Genomic DNA, 26,520 nt, shown 5'->3' with positions numbered 1-26,520 from the left:
AACTTTAGAAGAAATGGCTAGAACCATGCTTTGTGAAAATAATTTTCCAAAATATTTTTGGGCGGAAGCCACAAATACCACTTGTTATGTTATTGATCGAGTAATGATTATGCCTATTTTGAAGAAAACTCCATATGAACTTTTTAACAATAAAAAGCCTAACATTAGCTATTTTCATCATTTTGGATGTAAATGTTTTGTTTTAAACAACGATAAAGACAATCTTGAAAAATTTGATGCTAAAAGTGATGAAGGAATTTTTCTGGGTTATTCCTTAAATTCTAAAGTTTATCGAGTATTTAATAAAAGAACTTTAGTTGTAGAAGAATCTATACATGTTGTTTTCGATGATAATCCCCATCCGAGAAAGGATTCTTGTGTGAATAATGATGTAGGTATTATAAACACAAATAATGTTACATATGACATTGGAGAACCATCATCAAAGGAAGAAACGAAAGATGAGGAAACTCATGATTCCTTCGAGAATCCAACCATTGAAGAAAGGGAAGTCTCTTACCCAAGGGAATACAACTATGTTAAGGATGGTGAAATAATAGGTGATCCATCCAAAGGGGTAACAACTCGATATTCTCTTAGAAATATTTGTAATATGTTGCATTTATCTCATGCATAGAGCCTAAGAATATTAAAGAAGCATTAAATGATGAATATTGGATATGGCTATGCAAGAAGAGTTAAATCAATTTTAGAGAAAAGTATGGACATTAGTTAAAAGTCCTAGTAATAAATCTATTGTAGGTACTAGATGGGTATTTAGGAATAAGCTTGATGAAAGTGGTAATATAGTGAGAAACAAGGCTAGACTTGTTGCTCAAGGCTATACTCAAGAAGAAGGCATAGACTATGATGAAACATATGCTCCCGTAGCTAGGATTGAAGCAATTAGAATGTTATTAGCATTTGCATGCTTCAATGAATTTAAATTATATCAAATGGATGTTAAAAGTGCATTTTTAAATGGTTTTATAAAAGAAGAAGTGTATGTGGAACAACCTCCGGGTTTTGAAGATTAAAAATTTCCAAATCATGTTTTTAAATTGACCAAAGCACTTTATGGTTTAAAACAAGCTCCTAGAGATTGGTATGAAAGATTGTCAAACTTTTTAATTGAAAAAGGTTTTTCAAAAGGGAAGGTTGACACTACATTGTTTTTAAAGCATAAAGGTAAATATTTTTTACTAGTTCAAATTTATATTGATGATTTAATATTTGGTTCTACTAATGATGATATTTGCCAAGAATTTTCTAAGCTAATGCAAAGTGAATTCGAGATCAGCATGATGGGAGAGCTCTCATATTTCTTGGGACTCCAAATCAAGTAAAGAAAAGATGGCATCTTCATCAACGAATCTAAGTACATCAAGGATATACTCAGGAAGTTTGGATTGGAAAATAGGAAACCTCATGCCACTCCAATGAGTTCTTCTACAAAGCTTGACATAGATGAAGGAGGTAAATGCGTAGATGTTAAATTATATAGGTCAATGATTGGCTCTTGGTTTTATCTAACCGCAAATAGACCGGACAATATGTTTAGTGTTTGCTTATGTGCTAGATTTCAATCATGCCCTAAGGAATCACATTTACTAGCTGTTAAAAGGATCTTTTGATACTTTAAGGACACTCCTAGTTTAGAACTTTGGTATCCTAGAGACTCTAGTTTTAGCTTGAATGCTTTCTCTGATGCGGATTATGGAGGATGCAAAATAGATAGGAAAAGCACCTCCGGTACTTGCCAATTCCTAGGAAATATGTTCATTTCTTGGTTTTCAAAGAAACAAAATAGTGTTGCATTATCTACCACTGAAGCGGAATACATTTCAGCGGGTAGTTGTTGTGCACAAGTTTTATGGATGAAACAACAACTTTTTGATTATGGAATTGAAATAGATATCATTCCCATCAAGTGTGACAATACTAGTGCTATTTGTCTCACTAAAAATCACATCCAACACTCTAGAACTAAGCATATTGAAATTAGACATCATTTCATTAGAGATCATGTCGCTAAAGAAGATGTAGTTCTAGAATTTGTTGATACTTTGCACCAATTAGCGGATATCTTTACAAAACCTTTATATAAAGAAAGATTTTGGATACTTAGGAGATAATTAGATTTAACCAACCTACCTTGACTTAGTGTTTAGTTTTTTAATTGAGAAGTACTTATAAAAATAACACTTTTGATTACATTCTTTGCTATTAGTTAGGAGGAGTTTATGTTTTTTAGTGAAAAATTAATTATATGTTCAAATAATGTTTAAAGTTAGATTTGATTGATTGAACATTGTTAATTTTCAAAATATGTGTTGCCAATTCCACTAGAGCTAATTAATTTAGCATTTTAAATGTTTAAAATGAATTTTTGACATTTTTGTGCATAATGCATCGATACACTATTCAGTGCATCGATGCATTCCTTGAATATGCATCGATACATCATGAAGATGCACCGATGCATTCCTTGAATGTCTATCGATGCACACTGCCATGCATCGATACACTCGTCAGGATTTTGGGTTTAAAACCCTAAAATTCTTCATTTTCTCAAAACCCTTTAAACACCCTCTGATCGTAGTAAGCCTCTCTCTCAACCCTAAAATCTCCATTTGCTCAAAATCATTGGTTTAAAGTCGAAATCCAATTGTTCTTCATCTTATAAACCTATTGGAATCATCAAATTAGTGCAAAATCATCATATTCTCACAAAATCCGAATTTCTCAAGGTAATATCTCTAAAACCTCTGTTTTATTATTGTTTGAGCTTAGGACTAGTTTTGATTAGTTCTAAGATGAACATTATATCGGGAATTAATTGTTTAGTGTTTAGAAACTAAATTTTACAACCAATTTCATCAAAAACACTCAATTTTTCGAGAATATTTTTGAATTTCAAAATTAAAAAAAAATCAAAAATCAATGGTTTAATTAATGTTTTTGATTCAATTATGTTGTTTTCATGAGAACTATTCATTTTATGATCTTCAAACATAATTTTTCAAATAGTTTTTCAAAACTTTGCCCATTAGGATTCGGTTTAGAGAACCTTGAAATATTACGGACTCAATTGAGTTTTGGGATTGATTGAATTGCATATATGTGTTTTCAAATTGTAGGTTACATTCCTTATTCCAACTTCTTAAATCATGTCAAACCCTATACGACCTAGGTCCTCATTGAGTCGATCAAACCGTCCTTCTATTCCTCCTCCACCACAAAATCCAAACCCGAGTTAACCATTCTCAACTCTTGCTTCAACCAACCCGGTCGTCGTCGAGATGAATTATACGATAAGTTTGTTAGTCATTTCCAATCCTACAAAATTCGAGAGGAATATATCTCTTCCATTCAAGGAATGAAAGATATTAACTTTAAATATCTTCCTGTCCTTCCTTCCTAGAAATTTGATAAGTTGTGCCAAATTCAACCCATTATCTTTCAACAATTAGTTCGCATTTTTTACTCAAATGCGATCTGTGTTCAAAATGTTCTTCAAACCGAAACCATAGGCATACGATCATATCTCTTAGGACAAGTCATTTTTATCAATTCAAAAACAATTGCTGATGTTTTTGGTTAAGGCGATAATGGGATAGATAATGAAAGAGATCTTTCAACAATGATTCTCCGGCACCGGAACCGACACAGCATGGGGAACAAATGCCTCCATATTTTCGAACATTTATGGAGTCATTTGATCTAAGGTTTGCTTTCATGGAGTCTCAGATAAATGAATTTTAACGGGAGATGCATGAACGCATGAATGCTCTCATACTCAAAGTGCGAGCACATTATTCTCCTTCTTCCGATCCTTCGATAGAGTAGATCTTTACTTGTCATGCCTTCTTGGATTTAGAACTTGGATTGATAAACATTTTGATGTTCTTGGATAATTTTGTCTTGGGTGATTATATGTTTGGATTTATGTTTTGAATGGTTGAATATTTGAACTTAATACTTATTTGGTTTGTTTGAATTTTTATCTTAATTTTTGCATCATTTAGATATATATGACCAATTCTCCATTACACATTAATTTATGAATATTGTTTTATGAAACTAATGGCTAACATTTATTCATGGAGTCATTTAATTTCTTGTTTAAAAATGATTTTTAGAGTCTTTTTTATTTAACAAAAACAGGGAGAAAATATGTATTATAGTAAGGGGGAGTAAATTTTCAAAATTGTTTACAAAAATTATTTTCAAAGAAAATCTTAAAATTACTCAGTGTTTGTACATCAAATGAGAGATTGTTGAAACATTTTGATATTTCGTATAAAAATTAGTTAAATGAATTTTAAGATATTAAAAGATTTTCTAAGTATTCGATATAATTATTCGAATATCAAATATTCCAAGTCTTCAAAGTTCAATTTTAATCCTACTAAAGTGTAAAATTGTGTTTTTACTTAAATTTTTAAACAATTTTCACAAATATTTCGAACCAAAACGAGCCAAAAAAAATTGTGAAGGGATGCACCGATGCACTCATTGATGCATCGATGCACCCCATTTTGAATGCATTTATGCATCGAGCACATAGCATCGTGCACTCAAGATTTTGTTAAAACATCGAATGCATTTTATACATCGATGCATATACCATGCATCGATGCACTCCAGGCTTGTTTGAAACATCGAATGCATTTTATGCATCGATGCACATACCATGTATTGATCCACTCCGGGCTTGTTTGAAATGCACTATGTCTCCAACGGTCGAAATATTGAATTTTACACTTGATGCACCGATGCACTTTGACTATGCATCGATGCACATACGCTCCCAACTGATTTTATTAAATGTTTTCACACACTAACGACTCTATTGATTCCACTAATGATCCCCAACATTCAGAAGTGATTCAAGGAGTATTTAAACAAGCTTAGGAGCCATTGATCAACAATAATTAAGAAGAGAAGCTAGAGAATCAAAGAGAAAGCATCAAACATCAAGTTTGAGCATTTTCAAGCCTATTTCATTCAATATTCATTTTACTTTCAAGAACACTTATTGTGCTCAATTGTATTATTCTTGAGTGTTCTTTCTTTATTCTAGAATTGTGCAAACATCTTTCCTTGTGAGAAGTTTCTTGTAAGTTTGTAAAATTTGTATTGTTCTCTTTGGGAGAAAGTGTTCTCAAGAATTTGGGGTATAATTCTTGAGGGATTTGTAAGGTTACTCTTTGTCCTCAAAAGAAAGACAAATTAGTGAATTTGTGAAAAATCCTTAGTGTGGATAGATAAGGCAGTGGATATAGACTTTGGTTGAGAAAGTCGAACCACTCTAAATCGCTGTGCAAGTATTTTCAATTTTCTGCAAAAGTTTCCACCAAATTTTTTATTGCCAATTCACCCACCTCTTGGCCTATTCCATCGATCAAGTAACTCAACATGACCAAAATAACAACAAATTAATTGATTAGTATCGTTTAATTAATTAATATCGTTTAATTAATTAAGTGGTATGATTAAAAAAATCAATGGTGAAAATAAAACCCATTTGTAATTGAGTGATTATAAATGTAGTTTATTCAATTAATCGATCATTCATATAATATATCTTTAAAATGTTATTAAAATATAAATATTGCATTAAATATTTTAAAATTATGAATATTATATTTAATATTTTTTTCTTCAAAATGCATGTATTAAATAGGATGTTTAAAATCGAGTATTTGTATTATTGGCTATTTGAAATTTTCGGATAACAAAATGTCAGCTTGTGTTCCGGCCTTTTACATTCTTGTATTTGTAAGTCGAGTATTTGAAAAATCCGAATACTTGTATTTTCAGGTCACAGGTACCCGATTCATAATTTTTTATTTTTTCTTTAAATTAGTTTTTTTTAAAATTATATAGAAAAAATTTAAAATTTAAAATTTAAAATTTAAAGGTCTATAAATATATAATTCACTCATAAAGTTAAAAAAAATTCAAATTATGTAACTAAAAGAAACAAAAATTAAACTAAAAAGGTATAATTAAATTTCAAATGTTTAGAAGTTAAAATAAATATTTTAAAAAATAATTTAGAATATTAATGTGAAATAATTTAAGAAATTAATAATTTAGAATTTTATAATAGTAAAATTTAAGAAATTTTGAATTTTGAATGTTAGAGTGAAATAATTTGAAAATTATAAATAAAAATTTAATATAAATTAAAATAAAAATATATAATAAAACGAGTATCTAGTTAAACAATATTTTGTGATCCGGACCCGGCTCGAAAACCCGAAAACTTTAATGGGTTGAGTATCTAACCTGAAAAATTAGATATTTTCAAAATAAATACTTAATATTTTAAACGGATCGATAAATTGGATCAACCTGATCAGGTATATTTAATATTTAGTACCATGACATTTCATTTTCATTTTCATTTTAAAATAAATATTTTATCAAAATACTCGTTCTTTGACCAAATTGAAGAAAATAGAAAACAAAAGAACATTAAAATTCGTAAAGTTCAATTCAAAGCTCAGCACCGGAAACAATGGCATCTTCAGCAAAGAAATTTATAGCCTCTGCTTTCTTTGGGTTGTCACTTCTGGTCGCTCTCATCGCTTTTCTCCTCAATTTTAAATCTTTACAGGTTTTCCCTTCCATCCCATTTGCAGAAATTGTTCTCTGCTCAAGAGCTGGCTCTGTCTAATGGAACTGATGAATCATTACCCATACTCTTAGGAATTCTGGGGTACTTTCTTTTGCTTTATTCGTCATATTATTATATAATATAAAAATGTTCTAAAATGATAATCCGGTTTGAATACTATGTGATTAGATCCGTATTTGATGTTACAAAAGGAAAGTCTCACTATGGTGTTGGAGGAGGTTACCATCATTTTGCTGGAAGGTTGGTTTGTTTTCTTTAATTGGATTTTGGATATTCAAGTAGTTTATATTGAGCATCTCTATTTGTTTCTTTTCAGATGTATGTTTACACATATTATCTGCTGATTAGTTGCTATTACATGTTCAAATTCAAGTAGTGTGTTCATTGTTGGGCTATCTTCATATGCCAATTGCATGTTTTCACTATATTTCCAAACTTACTGATTTCACTTTTCTGTATATTCTTGATGATTCAGAGATGCCTCCCGTGCATTTGTTTCTGGAAATTTTACAGGTAAGCGTTGTGATCCTTCGGCTTAATTGTCAGGATGGTTTTGAGGGTTTTCAGTTGTAGTGAAAATGACTTAAATGGCTAATTATGGTTCTTCATAAATCAAATGACTGAATCAATATCTTTTTTTTTAATTAATCACTGGTATCTGATCTATTGACTAACTAATACAGATTGGGTACTGCAAAGGCGAGGGTGACCCTCCCAACTCAGTTTGCTCCATTCGCAAATGTCAGGGTTTGAACCTCTTACCTTGCGGAATCTAGTGCCTCATCCCACTAAACCAATTGGTTGTTGGTACTGAATCAATATCCTTTTATTCCTAGCTTCACCATGAAATAAAACAGAAACCAATTTGAAGGAATTGATATTTACATATTCTTGCTAGACAGTCATGGAAGGATTGATGGTTGGTTAACTTTAACATTCTAACATGCCATTATTCAACTGAGGAGAAAGTTCTGAATGATAAACTCTAGAACCATCTCTAGAAGATAATCAGGATACTAATGTTGCTTCCATAATGCTTGTGTCAATGACCATCTTCTATTAGAGCCATCAGAAACATAAGAGTATTATAGTCGTATAGAGCCAACAGCCTTTAATGCAAATAAAAAGGACGTCAGTAAAAGTTTGGACTGAATTCTAAGAAATTCCGGAATCAGATTGATTCATGAGCTATGCTTTAATAGATATGAAAATTGGGAACATTTAAGCACGTGCTAGATATATGCCTATTTTCTTCTTATTTCTTGTTAATTTCTGTATGCTTGACAAATTTAATTGCTCATTCATACCACATAGAATGAACTTCACTTCTAGGTTTAACCTCAGGTTATGATGTAAATACAAACAGAACAGTGACACAGTGAGGTTTTGAACAGTAATGAAGGTATGCACATGCAGAGTGTATCCATTTGGTACCTATATTGACAAAATAAACAAATTGTGTATGAAGTTGTTCTCTTTTAGAAAATATTACACATCTAATAGCTGTTATATAAATTTTCAGTTTTTAGCATTGTAAATATATTTAATCTCTTGTTTCTTCATTTTTCAAACAGGAGATGGACTTACAGATTCTTTGTGAGGTTTATCCAGCACCGAGGTAATGATGTATTTCCTCTTCCCTTTTAGCGGTATACTGTTATAAGTGTGCCCTTTCCTTTGATCTCTCCGCAAGTTAATGGAGGTTAACCATTAGTCAGACTCAGAAGCAAAAGGGAAACTACACTATAAAGAAGTGCTTAGGTTACCTTTTGGCATCTTTTTTCCCCCAACATTTAGATTTGTTTTTCTCTTACAAATACTTTTAGCTGGCATATTTGTCACATGATTATTTATTTATATGTATAGATTCATTTTTCTGCAATGAATATCATTCCAGTAAATTACTTTGTTTTCATTTCTGTAACACTAACTTTGTACTGTTGAAAGATATAAGTACAGGGTGGGCCTCTTTGGTGTTTTTACACGCTTCTTGTCTATTCCATATATTGGTTTTAAAGTTAATCTGTCTCATTCAGTTATTCATGTTTGTAGGTTCATAGTGTGGTTGGATGGCGAGACTTCTACATCAGAAGCTACAGGTGAGTCCCTTATTGCATTAATTCTTCAATGAACACTTTTTTGTCCCGATTTCTTTGTAAACTCTTGGACATTGATAATTTTGAATTCAAATCTATCAAGAAGAAAACACGTGTCTAACATGTCCCACAGATACTTTGAGTTCTAAAACCACTAAAGTACTAGTGTTCTCTACTTCATTTTTTAAGTATCCAATTTTGGGCTTTAGGTTTGAGTGAATTTGGAACTTGACTATGTTACTTAGACTTAACATTTTAGTGCCATCCCCATGTTGACACAGCTAGACTTTGACAATGATATGGGAGTTGAATCAGATTTCTTGAACAGAGTTGGGGAACTTTGCGGCCAATTGAACCAAATTAATGCGCCAACGAAAGCTTTCTTCACCTTCTTTCTCCCCTTACCCCATCAATTTCCTTCTTATTTAATTATGATACTTGTCTATAATTCAAGTAATTCATACAGACACTGATTGCTTCCAGATATTATTGAAGAACTAAGATAAACAATTACAGCAGTGAAATTAAAAAAAAATTATGAAAAAAGATACTGAAAAGAGAAGAACAGAAGTGCTGAGATAACAGATTGAGGAACATTGTAGAAGTAGAACCAAAAAGCGTTAGTGCTGGAAATTCATGGAAAAAAAGGAACATCGAATGGAAGAAGAATGGAATGTTCATGTCTGATGAATCAGTCACAAATCCTATACCCTTGCTAGAGTCGAGTCATGATGACATGGGTGCACTGCCAAAAATGCCAACCAAAGTGCATTGGGAAAATCAGCTTCTTATTTCTATTTTGGATTGGATATGATTCTAGTTCCTTTGATGTATTTGCAGATTTGTTGGAAGGCTTGTGGGTCTCTACTATGATAGCCAAGGAAATCCAACAAAGTATCTAAAGGGAGCAGAAGCGAAGGCTGCTAGAGGAGCACAGCTCATGGAGAAACAAAAAGAAATGGAAGCTAAACAACCTAGTTGCAAGTCAAGATGGAGTCAAGATGATGGTGGAGAGTTATGTACCTTAACAGCTTTGAAATTGAGCTGGAAAACCTTCCAATTTAACTTTAGCAAAGCTCAGTAGCCTACTGAAAGTTGCACCCTGCTCTTACCTGCCAACAAAAATGGTTAATCTCCTGAAAATCCTTTTTGTTTCTTCTATAATATATGTAAAGTGAAAAGCTGAATAAGTTAACCTGCTAACTTCTGTCTAGACATGTCATAGAAGCATCAATAACGTGCAAGCTAATATAACCCCAAAGTTCCAATGGGCTCCTTTCCCTTTTTTTAAAACTAATTATTTCCTGGACCTCTCACATACAGTAAATATAGCCAAAAACTACGATGAGAGATATCTAAGACAGGGAAAGATAATGGAGCCTGCTAACATACGTTTGTTGATTTCATAATAGTGTAAATAATTATTTCATACTTCTTAGCCTGCTAACATATGTTTGTTGATTTCATAATATTGTAAATAATTATTTCCTTGATACTTCTTACTTTTAGTTTGAGCATATGCTACTGGCATCTTCACATGATTTAAGTTATCATTGAGGTTCCAGAAATGGTCAGAGCACACTTGTGCACACAAAAAGCTCAAATCACGCACAAACTAACACAATATTATGTTCGTCCTCTTTTATGCAGTTATATTTGGCCTCTGTCTTTCTTTTTTTTGCTAACGAGTAGGTTTAATACCCCCCCAATTGATTTTTTCTTTTATTAATGGCATCTGCTAAAATGAGCAGGTAGTTGAGTTGTTACCCAGATGATGAAACATTTTGAAGCATCTCTAAGTATCCTTGTGCTTTATATTGTATGACTTTCATCAGGTCTGGTGCGATAATGGCTTCCCGAGTTTGGTTCAGAGACCTTTAGAAATTGCATTGACGGGAAAGATGAGCAAGCGATGTGCCTGCTATAATGAAGATCAACTTGACCAGCCAGGGTTGGAGGTCTATAGCGGATGTGATTACCTTGCTAAGAGATGCCGAGTTTAAACGACAGAGCTTGAAGAAGTCATTTGTATAGTTGAAGTTCGTTAAACTCCAGCCAACTCTTTGAAGATATCTGGTTGGCGAAAAGGGCAATATACCCATTTCCTATAGTTGCACCACTTCCTTCCATCCTCAATAGCACTAAACCGGATTTTTTGTAGTTTTACTGGGTCATCTTAGGTACGTTTTGAGTAAATTGAAGAGTTTATATGAGGTTAATATCATCGAATTGTCATCAAAGTTTGATTAATCATCAAAATCAGACTGAATGAGTTATCTCACAGAATTGAATTATAACAAAAATAATATTGTTGATGGATGGTTGCATAAGTACATGTTGTAGCTGAAAAATATTTGCATATATGTATGAAATCATTGAATATCCAAAAAGTTTCGCACCATACAAACAAATGTTGAGTTTATTATAGTTGTTTGAATTATTATTTGCTCCAATAAAAATAAGATATTAAAATTTAGGCAAAAAGACACCCGAGGTTACTAAACTCTAAAAAAAAAATCAATGTGACCCTCCAACTAGAAAAAAAAAGAGTTTGACCAATGTTTTAAAAAAAAAGAGTTTGACCAACGTTTTTCGTCATTGACCGATGGTTCCGTTAATTCCTGCGGTTATAAATTGGATAAATTATACCATTCAACACTCAACTATTTTCTTCTTTTCTATTTTGGTCACTATAAAAGCTTTCAATTTCAGAAACTCTAGAGACTTCAGGGACTAATGCTACAGTTAAATCATTTTCTTTTACACAAAACTCACCGTAACTGAGAGAAACTAAAGCTCAAAAATAATTTCCATGGCTGAAATAACCATTACCCGAAGCAACAGAAATTTGGGCAACCAAGCCCTATTGGCTTGAATAAATATGTACCCTCTTTTGGTCCTCATTTCTTCATACTTTCAACTTAAGACCCATCAGCAAAGGAACAACAAAATCCCTCATTTATCAAAGAAAATGTTAATAGCTCTCGGTGTTGCCTGCTCTTCATAGTTACACCTCGTTGTTTTGTTTATGGATTTGTTTCAAAAAGAATCCACTAAAACCCGTAAAAAATAATGCCAACAGCTCAGGCATGTTCTCTTAAGCCAATGCTCAGTTCATTCTTTTGTTCATAATTTATGGGGTTCTGAGAGTGCACCTCAGTTGATTATTTTGTGGTTAGATGCTGAAAAAGGGATTGCTTTGGCGCTATGTCTTCTTCTTCTTCTTCTTCTTCTTCTTCTTCTTCTTCTTCTTCTTCTTCTTCTTCTTCTTCTTCTTCTTCTTCTTCTTCTTCTTCTTCTTCTTCTTCTTCTTCTTCTTCTTCTTCTTCTTCTTCTTCTTCTTCTTCTCTTCTTCTTTTCTTCTTCTTCTTCTTCTTCTTCTTCTTCTTCTTCTTCTTCTTCTTCTTTCTTCTTTTCTCTTCTTCTTCTTCTTCTTCTTCTTCTTCTTCTTCTTCTTCTTCTTCTCTTCTTCTTCTTTTCTTCTTCTTCTTCTTCTTTTTCTTCTTCTTCTTCTTCTTCTCTTCTTTCTTTTCTTCTTCTTCTTCTTCTTCTTCTTCTTCTTCTCTTCTTCTTCTCTTCTTTCTTCTTCTTCTTTTTCTTCCTTCTTCTTTCTCTTCTTTTCTTCTTCTTCTTCTTCTTCTCTTCTTCTTCTTCTCTCTCTTCTTCTTATTCTTCTCCTTCTTCTTTTTCTTCTTCTTCTCTTCTCTTTTTCTTCTCTTCTTCTTTCTTCTCCTTCTTCTTCTTTTCTTCTCTTCTCTTCTTCTTCTTCTCTTCTTCTTCTTCTTCTCTTCTTCTTCTTCTTCTCTCTTTTTCTTCTTCTCCTTCTTCTCTCTTCTCTCTCCTTTTCTCTTCTTCTCTTCTCTTCTTCTTTCCTCTTCTTTTCTTCTTCTCTCTTCTTCTTTCTTCTTCTTCTTCTTCTTCTTCTTCTTCTTTTCTTTTCTTCTTCTTCTTCTCTTCTTCTTCTTCTTCTTCTTCTCTTCTCTTCTCTTCTTCTTCTCCTTCTTCTCTTCTTCTCCTTCTCTTCTACCTTCTTCTCTTCTTCTCCTTCTTCTCTTTTTCTCTTCTTCTCCTTCTTCTTTTCTTCTCCTTCTTCTTCTTCTTTCCTTCTTCTTCTCTTCTTTCTTCTTCTTCTTCTTCTTCTTCTTTTCTTCTTCTTTCTTCTTCTTCTTATTCTTCTTCTTCTTTTCTCTTCTTCTTTTCTCCTCTTCTTCTTCTTTTCTTCTTCTCTCTTCTTTCTCCTTCTTCTCTTTTCTTCTTCTCCTTCTTCTTCTTCTTCTTCTTTCCTTCTTCTTCTTCTTCTCTCTTCTTCTCCTTCTTCTCCTTCTTCTTTTCTTCTTCTTCTTCTTCTCTTCTCCTTCTTCTTCTCCTTCTTCTTCCTTCTTCTTCTCCTTTCTCTTCTTCTTCTTCTCCTTTCTTCTCCTTCTTTTCTTCTTTTTCTCTTCTTTTCTTCTTCTCCTTTTTCTTTTCCTCTTCTCTTTTCTTCTCTTCTCTTCTTCTTTCTCTTCTTCTTCTTCTTCTTCTCTTCTTTTCTTCTTCTTCTTCTTCTCCTTCTTCTTCTCTTCTTCTCTTCTTCTTTCTTCTTCTCTTCTCTTCTTCTTCTTTTCTTCTTCTTCTTCTTCTTCTTCTTCTTCTTCTTCTTCTTCTTCTTCTTTTCTTCTTCTTCTTCTTCTTCTTCTTCTTCTTCTTCTTTCTTATTCTTCTTCTTTTCTTCTCTCTTTCTTCTTCTTCTTCTTCTTCTTCTTTTCTCTTCTTTTCTTCTTCTTCTTCTTCTTCTTCTTCTTTTCTTCTTCTCCTTTTCCTTCTTCTTCTTCTCTTCTCTTCTTTTTTCTCTTCTTCTCCTTCTTCTTCTCCTTTCTCTCCTTCTTCTTCTCTTCTTCTTCTTCTTCTTCTTCTTCTTCTTTTCTTCTTCTCTTCTTCTTCTTCTTTCTTTCTTCTTCTTTTTTCTTCTTCTTCTTCTTCTTCTTCTCTTCTTCTTCTTCTTCTTCTTCTTTTCTTCTTCTTCTTCTTCTTCTTCTTCTTCTTCTTCTCTTCTTCTTCTTCTTCTTCTTCTTCCAAGTACAAGCAATTTCAACAAATGCCCTTTTTTATGAATCATCGTAGCATTGTTAAAAGCTACCCCCAATTCTTCTTCTTCTTCTTCTTCTTCTTCTTCTTCTTCTTCTTCTTCCAAGTACAAGCAATTTCAACAAATGCCCTTTTTTATGAATCATCGTAGCATTGTTAAAAGCTACCCCCAAAGAAATAGTTCAAATTTCAAAGATAACTATCTCCCTCTACAAAAAGTGGGGTTTTTTCCTTTTACATATATTAGAACATTTAAATAATGGAATTTAAGGAAATTAACAGTTCTTAAACAAAGAACATTAGTACGCTTGACATGTCACATCAGTCGAAAGTAATAGTTTCGTTGATCAAATGATCACATTAAATTTTTTTTAAGTTGAGGAATCATATTAATTCAAGAAATAGGATGAAAACTACGTTGATTTTTTCAAAGTTCGGGAATTTTGTATGTCATTTTACCTATAATTTAACATATTATTTATTCTTTTTATTTAAAATTAGTCTATCAAAATTATCATATGACACATTTTAATTGATGATACTTATAAGAGGCAAAACTATAAAAAAAACATACATTTAAGAGGAAAACGAAAAAAATATATATACGGGCAAATGATCATTAAGCCTAATAATAAAAGCGGTAAATTATGCATTTAGTATCTAAGTATAAGTTTTTGTCTATTTTAATATCTAAACTTTTAATTTTTTTCTAAAATCATACCAAAATTTTAATTTTTATTTCATTTTAGTACAAGAGGAAAACGAAAAAAAATAATATACGGGCAAATGATCATTAAGCCTAATAATAAAAGCGGTAAATTATGCATTTAGTATCTAAGTATAAGTTTTTGTCTATTTTAATATCTAAACTTTTAATTTTTTTCTAAAATCATACCAAAATTTTAATTTTTATTTCATTTTAGTACCCTGCCTTTAAAAACTTTAGTTTTTTGTTTCATTTTAGTACCCTTTCAAAATTTAATGTTAAGTTTTGAATAAAATGAAAGTTTAGATACTAAAACGGACCAAAACTGATAGTTTAGGTGTTAAATACGTTAAGTTTTTAACGATGAGATACTAAAGTAAAATGAAAATTAAATGTTAAGTATGATTTTGAAAAAAATTGAAAGTTTAGGTCCTAAATACATAGTTTAGCCTAATAAAAGAGAAACCTTGAAACAAGTATAGCTGTATAGGAATAGGAGAAAGGATTAATTTGTATTGGGAAGTTTTACGGTTTTTGGCGCTTATACTAAAATAAATGAGAGGAATAAAGAGAGTGTGGAGTTTGGACCGCAAACGCATCCGAAACTCTCTCGCCTCGCCTCATTTTCTTTCTTTATTTTGCAGATCCTCAACACCAACAAAGATGCGTCAATGTCCAAGCAATCTTCTTACGAAATAACTGACATATTAATAATCAAACCAAATAGAAAACCATAAACAATGTCCGATGATGAAAATGGTCCAAAGGGGCGAGAGTTTTCTGCCAATGGGACTTCCATGAGTACAGCAGATGTCGAAGCCGAACTCGACCGGGGCAACATTCAAGAAGCCGAATCTTCTTTACGCGAACGCTTGTCTCTCAATTCTGAGGTTTGTTGTTTTTTTTTCAAATGTTATGTTTTTGGGTGATCTCGGAATTGGGGCAGTTTAGGATTTGATTATTTTGTGCTTTTGAAGGAAGCGAGGACTCTTTTGGGAAGATTAGAGTATCAAAGAGGAAATGTAGAAGCAGCAATTCGGGTATTAGATGGGATTGATATGCAATCTGCAATCCAAGGGCTGCAACCTTCCGTAATGAGATTTCTTATTCCAATTCTTCTTCTTCTCTGTCTTCTAAATCTTTTTTTTCTTTTTATCACAATGATGGTGTAAATCGTGATTCGCAGAACCAACAAGCTGCCAAGCTCGTTCTTGAAGGGGTTTACTTAAAGGCCAAGTCGCTTCAAAAGCTCGGAAAGTTTAACGGTACCGGAAAAGCTTCACATTTCACCTTCCTTTATGTTTTAATCTTACTTAAAAAGGAATGATATGCCTCTCTTATTCTTTTTTATACCTCAGGGAAAGAAAGTTGAATGTTGTTTTCATTGGTTTTGTAGAGGCTGCTAAGGATTGTACAAATGTGCTTGATGCTGTGGGGAAGATATTTCCTCATGGAATATCTGATGCCCAAGTTGAGAGTCGATTGCAGGAGACGGTTAGTAAAGCGGTTGAGCTACTTCCAGAGCTTTTGAAGGAGGCTGGTAACTATCAAGAAGCAATGGCTACTTATAGACGTGTATTGCTCAATCCGTGGAACATGGACCACGATTGCTGTGCAAGAATTCAGAAAGCATTTGCAGTTTTTCTCTTGCATAGTGGGTTGGAGGCTGGCCCTCCTAGCTTAGGTGCTCAAGCTGATGGTGCTTATGTACCCAAAAATAATTTGGAAGAGGCTATTGTGCTTTTGTTGGTTGTTATGCAAAAATTTCACCAGGGCGTTATCCAGTGGGATCCATCTGTTATGGATCACTTAATGTATGCGCTTTCTTTATGCGGCCTAACTCCTGCTTTAGCAAAGCAACTTGAAGAGCTCAAGCCTGGAGTATTTCATCGTACTGAGCGCTGGAATTTCTTAGCACTTTGTTGCAGTGGTGCGGGCCAGAACAAAGCTGCCTTGAATATATTGAGAAAGTCTCTGAATATAAACGAAAAACCTAATGATCTCACATCATTGTTGTTGGCTGCTAAGATCTGTAGTGAGGATCCTCATCTTGCAGCTGAGGGAGCAGGATATGCACAAAGAGCAGTGGATAATGCAAAAGGGGTGGATGAACATCTGAATGGTGTTTGTCTTCGTATGTTAGGTATTTGTTTGGGAAAGCAAGCTAAAGTTTCTCCCTCTGACTTTGAAAGGTCCCGTCTTCAGAATGAATCACTTAAATCTTTAAATTCAGCACTTTCCCTTGAGCAGGATAATCCTGATGTAATCTTTGAATTGGGAGTTCATTATGCAGAGCAGCGGAATTTGAATGCTGCTTTGCGATTTGCAAAGAAGTACATTGATGTGACTGGTGGTTCTGTATTAAAGGGTTGGAGATTGCTTGCTCTAATTTTGTCAGCTCAACAGCGATTTGCCGAGGCTGAGATAGTCACTGATGCTGCATTGGATGAGACTGGCAAATGGGAGCAAGGACCACTTCTCAGGCTGAAAGCAAAATTGAAGGTCTCCCAGTCACAACCCATGGAAGCTATTGATACTTATCGTCATCTCCTTGCATTGGTTCAGGCCCAAAGAAAATCATTTGGTCATGTGAAACTTGATTCTCAGGTTCGAATAACATATTTTATTTCTTAATTTGGTTTAAGTAATAAAAAGTTCTTTTCATAATAGTGTTTTTATGATTTGCTTTAGCCTTAAGCCACATTTAAATGCCCCTAATGCATTATGTCTGCACTAGTAGTACCATGTGGCATAGACTGTTACATTGCACTTTTTCCATAAAAATCTCAGCTCAGTAAACCACTTTCCGTTACTTGAATGATGAAGCAAGATTCTTATTTTAAGGAAAAAATATGTCTAATCATTGTGCTTTAATTATGTCGCTTGAATGATGAAGCAAGATTCTTGTTTTAAGGAACAAGTATGCCCAATCATTGTGTTTTAATTATGTTACCAATTGAGATTTATGTTGATTTTGAGTTCCAAACATCGAGGCTTGCATCAAGTTGTTTGAAGCTCTCCCTTGAAACAATAGTGAAAATGGGTTTTTATAAAAAAAAAATAGTGAAAATGGGTTCACATAATTGTCTCGTGGAAGATGTTTTCCTATAAAAGATAGCAGAACTAGAGTCCCTTTTAGACTTGTCAGTCAGTTGTGCATGATATATGATGGTGACATGATTTGGTAGAGGATAGAAATATGTTGAGGGATTATTTCATGTGGGACTTTTATGATTTTACTAATCTTATGAAAAAAATATGGATCCAGACAGTGCATAATGGGAAAGCATGGGATCCAAACAGAGCAATGTCATTAAATATGAATCCATTTAATGGGAAAAAGGCTTAGTTTGTCACTTTTGTTTTTGATTAAAAAGCTCTCTATTGGAATTTGCTGATATTTTCTTTTCTATAGGTGTTGTCTAATTATTTTTTACTGTTTCAAATACATTGCTATTTTTGTTACACGTTTTATTTTCTCTTTTCTTCTTCATGAAAAAATTCTTGGTTAGGCCTAGCCCTTGAGAGGCTTAGTTGTGTTCTGTTGAGTGTTATAAATGTTTGATATTTTGGTTGTCATTGCTTCTAAATTAAACTTGGTTATTTTTACTGATAGGTTGATGATAAAGTAAAAGAATATGAAGTTTGGTATGGCCTTGCAAATCTGTACGCTAGTCTTTCACACTGGAAGGATGTAGAAGTATGTGTGCAAAAAGCCAGAGAAATGAAACAGTATTCCGCGGAATTGCTGCATACAGAAGGCAAGATTCGAAACCCATTTTTTTTTACTGAATGAGTCTTCTTTTTTATGATTTTTCTTTTCTATTTATTGGAGTAGATCTATACGTTCAAGTCAAACTAACGATTCTCATTTATTGGAGTATGATTTTTCTTTTTTGTTTCTTTCTTTGTTATGGCATTTGAAAACTCAAGCCATCAGTGTTTAGAGATTTGAAAAAAGCATATTTGAAACTTCGTTCACTTCGTTCGACTCTAATCTTAACATTCTTTCCATCTATCAACTCTTGCTCCACATGAGGCTACAGATGGTGCCTCTCTGACGATTCTTAAAGGTTAATGCAGAGCTCTGAGTGAGAACATATCATTGAATGGTGGCTGATTTAGGGAACCTTTTTGTAGTTTGCAGTCTGCATTGCATTGCTCGACATTGTCTAACTTGGTTTTTTATCATTGCTGTTGATGTAGGAATTAAGTTATGGATATTATTATTATTAAATCTGTTGTGAATTTTAGCAATAAAAGGTTTATGAATTGGTAAATGTCAAGAAAGGAACACTTGTGTAGAATTTTACGGAGAACTAAATGGGAGAAATTCCAGAATCTAGGTATTGTAATGGCATTAATGGTTTGTTTAACAATATTCCAGGTTTTGCGCACGAAGTACGTGGAGAATTCCATGAAGCATTGACTTCACATATCAATGCTAGTCTGCTAGACCCACATTTTGTACCGTCCAAGGTACAGATTGGTGCATTGTTGGCTAAGATGGGGTCAGTTGCATTGCCTGTGGCAAGAACTGTACTCTCAGATGCATTGAGGATCGAACCTACCAACCGTAAGGCTTGGTACCACTTAGGTATGGTACATAAGGATGATGGTCGGCTTGCAGAAGCCGTAGATTGCCTCCAGGCAGCATCGATGCTTGAAGAGTCGGACCCTGTTGAAAATTTCAGGTCTATCCTTTGATTGGCCTCCATACCTTTCAGGTACTGGAATCTAATACATGCCTATTTTCTCTATTATTTGCTGTAAAATCTGTAACTTGAATGCTAGCTTCCCCTACATCTTTCATGAGCAGCCTTTGGCACACGGTCCAGCGCACAGACCATGACACATACAAGGATGGCGCTTTTCTTGTTTCTTTAATTAATGTTATTGGTTCTGCAAAAGGAAAGATCAAGCCAAAAGGAAAATGGGATGAAAAAAGAAGGAAATAATATAGCAGATGTTTGGGGTTAAAAAGTTATAGGAAATGTAGTAAGGGGAGTTCCCAAATGCTCCTCCAATGGTGTTTTGCTTAGCATGCTTATTGACTATATATATATATATACATATATCACCAAGGGGAATATTGATTGTTTTATTTTATCCATACTTTTTTTGGTTATTTATAATTGGTTGTTGCTGTCTTGCTCGACGGTAAAATTGTACCATCTGCCCTTGAAATAAATACCATTTATTTTATGAAGAATATGATTGTGTGATTCTTTTCTGGCCAACTCATCAAATAATATTAATTATTTAGATTAGTTGCAACTTGCAATTATTATAATTCAGAATTTGTGCCCCTAACATAAAAATATTCGACTTTCTTTTGTATTTGTTTTTCTGTCGTTATTAATAAAATCACTTTCTTTTTGCTTATAACTTTATTAGCTTAGTCATTTTAGTCCAACTTTATTGCGTTTCTTTTGAACCGACTTTTATTTATTTTTTATTAAATTTACTTCGATATGAAAGAAAAAGAAAAATAGACGACGTCAATATTTTAATAAGGATAAAATTTTTACTATTTCGTTATATTTGGGTTAATTTGACAAAAAAAAAATGGAACTTTCAGCCAAAAGGAAAAAACCCTCCCAATTTTTTTAAAAAATTCAATGAAGTCTCAAATTGCGGTCAGCTTAATGTAGTTCAACATACCAAACTTGATGTATCAGTGGAGGATGATTTCGGATCAATCAACAATACCCCCCCCCCCTTTTTTGTGAATCAATAACCAGCCTTGATGATTTCAAAACCTCGTATTATTCAAAGTGAAAACTGTAGGAAGAATTCTCATGGTGGAGTAACCAAATCTGTCCCCTCGTTACTTGAATCCCTCAATCGATCAGCAGCTTTTTCTACCTAAAAAACACACACCATTTGTTAAAATCATACCATGTTTTTAAACACATGATTTGGCTTGTTCTTGAAGAAAGAGATGTACGGATCATTGGATGATTAGATTGCTTAATGCAAAGTTCAATACCTCCTTGTTCCAATTGGTTCTGGCAGTAATAATAATAAGAGTTATTGTTTGCAGAAGGACTCCAATGATCATCCCCCACCAAATGCCCTGAATAGTTTCAGATTTGTACACCCAATTTAGTGTTAATGGGAGAGGAAAAGAAGAGATTTGGAGAGAACGAATCAACTCACAGCTACTCCTAAGCTAGTTTTGAACCCAAGAACACATCCAATTGGGAGACCAACAATGTAGTATGTTGCCAGGTTTACATATGCCACAATTGCTTGCCATCCACTCCCTATTGCCACCCCTGAAATTCCATCGTAAACAAGCACCTGAGCGTAAATTAATGCGGTTTCGGTGATAAAAGAAGTTGCAGATGCTGTGATTCGATCACGATTTCGAAAGAATATGTGTTGTTTCACCTGAGAGTATAGGCTGGATGCCGTTTAGGAAAACGGAGATGGCAAGCAGTGGAGTCAAGTTCGAGACTGCTTCAATAACCTCAGAGTCACTAGTAAATGCTTTGCTCAATGCAACCCGGAATACCAAGACGATTACACTGAAAACTGTACTGATCAATATGCTTGTCCCATTCACCACGAAAACCGAGAATTTCGCGACCCTTGGATGGCCTGCTCCTAGCTCGTTACTCACTCGAACACTGCCGATGACGAATACAGAGTTTTATCAAGTGCCAAAAGTAAAGAAATTATCCAGTTTTAAGGTTTGGTTGGTTTTGCAAACCTGGCAGCTGCACTCAGGCCTAACATGAACTGCATGTCCCAGTTCAAGTAATTCATGCTGAAAATAAATGAGCCGAATTAGGAATTTTACCGAGTTTTCGAAGCGAAAATGTGAGTGTAACGTGAGGGGCATTGGCGTACCAGATTGAAATCGAATCCAATGAGATTGTTGGATTAGTAAGGAGCCCTGATATCAGCACTAATCCTTGGCTGTACCAGATCTCCAAACTGCATCATTTTAAGAAGAAAAATGAGTTTAAAGTAGCTCTGCAAAGCCAACCCGATCCATTCGATTGACGAGTTTAATTTAAAGTCTAGGACAAAGGAGACACGTACCAAAGCATCACAGCAGAAGCAACAGTGAGCTTGAAATAAGGCCACATTCCAGACAAGGCTCGAATGGATAAGCCAGTCCAAGTGTTCTTACAAGAAGGGCTAAAAACGATATAAAGTCCGTTTAGAATGACAAGAAACCACCAAGAGAGGCTGAGAGTAAGAGCTGCTCCTATTAGTCCATAGTCCAACACAAAGACAACAATCCAAGTGAGAAGAATATGCACCAGAAATACCCCAACTGCCATATAGGCCAAAGGGTTCACTATATTCTGTGCCTGCAAGAACCTCTGCATTGGGCAACTTACGGAAAATGCATAAATTTGAGGGATCAAACCTCGAGCAAAGACTTGGCCTTTCTGAGCTATGCTCTCGGTTTGGCCCATTGCCAGGAGGACATCACCAGAGAACCAGTACAGAAATGTTAACACAACTGCTGCTCCCAAGTGCAAGATTATTGCTCTTTGGCAAATGATTCCCATCGCTGAATATTGCTTAGCCCCATAGGCTTGCCCACACACAGTTTGCACTGCACTGGCCATGCCTAACTGTAAGAAAAAGAGTCAAAATAGTTAGTGATAATATATGATATTAAGTACAAAAGTCTGAGAACTGTTCGTAAATGAAGAATACCATGATTCCATAGGCAAGACCCTGGATACCAACACTGGCGATGGAAGCACCGGCAAGCTCTAAAGCTCCCAGATGTCCGGTGAACATTAAGGTGACAAAGCTGAGCATGTAATTGAAAATGGAAACTACTATAGAAGAACCTGATAGAAGCCAAAGAAGCCTGGACTCCCATGCCACAAGCCTCGGCCACCATCGAAGTGCGACTGGCCTGTGCTGCAGGAACTCTTCGATCGCTACGGATGATATATCGGGTATGTGAGAATGCGACTCTAGACCGAGTAGCAATGGTTGATACTCCGGAGCAGCTGAACCCATTGTGAGACAACAGCAACCAAGTAAAGGATCTAGCAAAGATTATTGCTATTTTTTTTCCTTGAAGTTTGACGCTTTGAAATGTACTAAGCTGGTAGAATTAACAACCAATATATTTAAACTAGTTGGTTTGTGGCATTGTAATTAAAGAAGTCAACTACCGTTCTTCTTGGATAGACAAAAGAGAGGAGTAGATAAAGCTAACAAATTTGTTGACTGTGTATGTTTCAGTTGAAGTGCAGGTGCGGTCAAATGTTGTCGAGGGTATCAATGTCTTGTTCCCGTTTTGAGGTTTTCGTTGCCAAACTAAATGCTTACTGCCGTAACCGGTTTTCGTCCGGGAACGAATTTTTTACTTACTTGGCGGGAAAAGTGATGTGAATAAATAGTTTTTAAAATAATTTGGGAGTCGCCATCGGCCTTTTGGGTTAGGTAGGTCGAATACCTAAAAATTATCTTTTAAAAGAGTTTTAAGAAAACATCAGTTAAAAGATGAACTGATATGCGTTTATAACCAAAAATTCGTTCTTTTTAATAATAAAAAAGGATTCGTGGTCGGTTACGTTTAGGGAAGGATTAGCATCCCTGCAACGCCCAAAATTGACACTTTTTAATTATAAATTGTCTCTTATTATTAAAAATTCAAAATATATTTAATTTATAATACTATTTTTAAAATATATGAAAAATATATTAATTATATTTATAAATAAAATATTTATTTATTTAGAAATATCAGAAAATAACTTCTAGGTGCCTTAAGACAGCTCTTTTCCTCGATATTAAAAAATAAATAAATAATTAAAACAATTAATATATAATTTATAAAATAGGATATTTATTTATTTAAAAATATTAGAAAATGGACATCCAGTTGTTTTAAGACTGCAATTTCTTAATATTGAAAAATAAATAAATATTAAAACAAGATTAAAATAAGTTAAAAGTAATTAAATAAGATTTTAATAATAAAATAAATATTATAAATATATATATGGCTAAATAATAATAATAGTAATAATAATTAAAAGTAAACATATAAAATTAACATATAATGAACAAAATTAAAACTATATATTTAAAATAAATAAAACTTATAAAAATTGAAATTAGTTGAACAAGTTCTTCTCATTATGAACTTCTTCTTCCTTCTTCAGATGAGTTCTTCTCATTATGAATTCTACCTGGAAATGTTGATCCATCAAGTGATGGATTTGAACAAAAGGTTAAACAAGTTCTTCTCATTATGAACTTCCTCTTCCTTCTTCAGATGAGTTCTTCTCATTATGAACTCTACCTGGAAATGCTGATCCATCGAATGATGAATTCAAGCAAAAAGTTGAACAAGTTCTTCTCATTATGAACTTCTTCTTCCTTCTTCAGATGAGTTATTCTCATTATGAACTCTACCTGGAAACATTCTGCACTGTAGGGCTTACAGCTGACTCAAAGGTTTTGAAAACATCAAAAAGCTCCCGAAGGCTTTTTGGACACATCATGCACTGTAGGACTTATAGATGACCCTAAGGCTTTGAAAACATCAAAAATCTCCCGAAGGCTTTTTGGAAACATCATGCACTGCAGGACTTACAGATGACCCGAAGGTTTTAAAATCATCAAAAAGCTCCCGAAGGCTTTTTGGAAACATCATGCACTGTAGGACTTACAGATGTGGGAAATAGTTTACTAAGTAAAAAAACTAAGGAAATCGTTTTCTTACTTTTCAATAATTTCATTTTTAAAAAAGATTGAATGAGAAACTATGGAAATCGTTTTCTCATTATTTTTCAAAATAACATGTTGATTGGGTAACATGCTCCAATCTCAAGATAATGCTCATTTTTGTGGATTGCGTCCATCTCTTCTTCAGATGTTTGCATGATTCCTGTATTCGAGGTTTTGAATTCTACATTCTTCTTAAAAGGTATTTCTTACCATGAATCTTCTTGTTCTTCCGAAGATCTGTAAAACTTCATGTTTGAATGCACTCAGATGTATCAATGTAATGCATTGTCTATTGTGCAAATGATGTTCTTATGAATGCATGAATGTTGATGCAATCTTCATTTGACTTCAAAGTGGTGAACTTGGTATTCCTTCACTTCATCATTTATTGCCAATGTTACCTCTGGATATCAGTGTAGAAACTTATGCTATCAAGCTTGCATTTCTGCAGAATCATCTGATCAACTTGTATCTTGGTGCCTTCTTTGCTTCATTTAAGTCTCAGAAGAAATGTTTTTTGTGGAACTCTTGCTGTAATCAGAACTATGACTTTGATGCCCCATTTTGTCTTGGATAAAACCAACTTTCTTTGTCGGGACTTGTGTAGAAATTCAATAAAGCTTTCATCTTTGAAAAGAGAATCTGTCATCTTTAAAAAGAGAATCTATCATATTTGAAGAGAAAATTTATCATCTTTGAAGGATGTAGATGTAGATATGTCTGGCTCAGCAGGGATTAATTAGAAGAGTAGAGTCTGTTCTAATTTGACTCTTTGAAGCACATTACAAGGAAGATTTATCCCAATTCCTTTCATGTATCCATATATAATCAGATCTTGAATAAGGAAACTTGGACCATATCATGTCGAGATGTTTAACAACAACCTGTTGTTCAACCTTAGTAGGCGCCACTAGTTTCTTGTTTAAAATTTCAGTTTTCCTTCTGTGGAAAGAAATCTTCATCATATCTCATTTCTAATCTTGGGGTAGAGGAAGACAAACTTCATCTTGTATCAATAAAGGAAAACCATATGATAACAACATTGGTTCAATACCATAATCACTGGTTTGTAAAACATTTGACCACATTCTTCATCTCATGTGGTTTCAGCTCAGATGTTCGTAAAGCATTTGACAACACATTCATCTTTTTTTGTGACTTATGCACAGATTTCTGGTCAGTGAAGCTCTTTGCACAGTGTTCAAAGCTTTTGTATGATGTCACAAGACCTCTTGAGAACAAAACTCAATGGGAATATAAGTAAAATGTTGGCGTGTTTCATGACCAAAAAGTTGGTCAAATTCACAAAATAGGCTAGTGCTGAATTGAATAAGAGACACTAATTGATCTTGATATCATCTCGGACAAGGCAAGTGTGACATCGATCACGTTTTCTTCCGTAATGAGCATTTGTAGGAAATAGAAATACATCAGTTATAGGATCCATGTACTGAAGGAGGTTCATGGAATTCTTGCTGTTGTAGATGAAACGCCCATGATAAAACCAAAATAGATGAAAACTCCGTTCACCCTGGCTGGCAATGATAACACCAATAACAATGGGAGTAGGGGTAATGTAATCTGAGCCTCTTTATTCAATGTCATCAAGCAAACAACAACTGATGTGAAAAACAGTTTCGTAACCTCAACATTATGGTTGAAACTAACTGCCAGGAATCTCAAAGAAATATTTTCAATCATCACCGACACACAAAATACAAAATTCAAAGATGATATTTTGAGGAATTGAACCCTGGATTGACTGGTTTGCCCGAGGACCATCTTTATTCATGCAACCATGATGTAGATTAACAAAGAAAACACTGTTATGTGACACATGGTTAAGAAGATTGGGTATTTGAAACCATAATTGTTGAGTAAATATTTGTTAAACAACAAGACCCTGATATAACTGCCTAATGAATGAAGCAATTATGTATAGTCAGCTCGATTGTCACTGTTTCACCATTTTCATTCTTCATATCTTTATGTCTCATTAGAAATATTTGTTCAAGTCAATGATCTCGACACAGGATGATATGGGCCTTCAGCATGCCCCAACATTGGCTAATACAAGTGTTTAAAATGCATCAACAGTCCTGATTCTGATTGAAAGGGGCTTTCAGCATGCCCCAGCATTTTGCTGATATAAATATTCAGAATAATTCAATATTCCTAATTCTGATTGAAAGGGGTTTTCAACATGCCACATCATTTTCTTCTTGTTAATCTGAGCCTTCAAAATGCCCCACATGGATCTGTCTGAAAGAACCTTTTAAATGCCC

The 26,520-nt window shown here is 33.9% G+C and overlaps 1 protein-coding gene and 2 pseudogenes across 2 annotated transcripts; 2 read left to right on the top strand and 1 right to left on the bottom strand.

The window, feature by feature from the left end:
• Positions 1 to 6,503: 6,503 nt before the first annotated feature.
• LOC120130533 lies at positions 6,504 to 10,970 on the top strand (annotated as a pseudogene).
• A 4,150-nt stretch (positions 10,971 to 15,120) lies between these two features.
• On the top strand, positions 15,121 to 19,692 carry LOC120130852 (annotated as a pseudogene).
• A 450-nt stretch (positions 19,693 to 20,142) lies between these two features.
• Positions 20,143 to 22,578, bottom strand: LOC120130865 (protein DETOXIFICATION 41-like). 2 transcript variants are annotated; one of them, XM_039148017.1, is made up of 8 exons: positions 22,199 to 22,578; positions 21,569 to 22,113; positions 21,374 to 21,460; positions 21,234 to 21,290; positions 20,912 to 21,150; positions 20,678 to 20,796; positions 20,508 to 20,594; positions 20,143 to 20,383 (listed from the first exon to the last, which is right to left on the bottom strand). In XM_039148017.1, the coding sequence occupies exons 1-8, from the start codon at positions 22,511 to 22,513 to the stop codon at positions 20,315 to 20,317; spliced, it is 1,518 nt and encodes a 505-aa protein (XP_039003948.1). In that variant the 5' UTR covers positions 22,514 to 22,578; the 3' UTR covers positions 20,143 to 20,314. The 2 variants fall into 2 exon arrangements, with proteins under 2 accessions (XP_039003948.1, XP_039003949.1); XM_039148018.1 differs by having other exon boundaries at positions 20,143 to 20,379.
• Between the last annotated feature and the right edge of the window lie 3,942 nt (positions 22,579 to 26,520).

This window comes from Hibiscus syriacus, unplaced genomic scaffold (genome assembly GCF_006381635.1).
Source record: "Hibiscus syriacus cultivar Baekdansim isolate YM2019G1 unplaced genomic scaffold, ASM638163v2 tig00110548_pilon, whole genome shotgun sequence".
Classification (NCBI taxonomy): domain Eukaryota; kingdom Viridiplantae; phylum Streptophyta; class Magnoliopsida; order Malvales; family Malvaceae; genus Hibiscus; species Hibiscus syriacus.
The sequence above is the reverse complement of the archived record's forward strand: the minus strand, read 5'-3'. Positions and strand labels throughout refer to the sequence as shown.

Bases quoted from the DNA above. Each gene is read 5' to 3' on its own strand.
- LOC120130865 (XM_039148017.1), bottom strand. From the start codon at position 22,513: ATGGGTTCAGCTGCTCCGGAGTATCAACCATTGCTACTCGGTCTAGAG. The intron at 21,291-21,373 runs GTACGCCAATGC...ATTTATTTTCAG, and splicing joins TTGGATTCGATTTCAATCTG to CATGAATTACTTGAACTGGG. The intron at 20,595-20,677 runs GTGAGTTGATTC...GAAACTATTCAG, and splicing joins AAACTAGCTTAGGAGTAGCT to GGCATTTGGTGGGGGATGAT.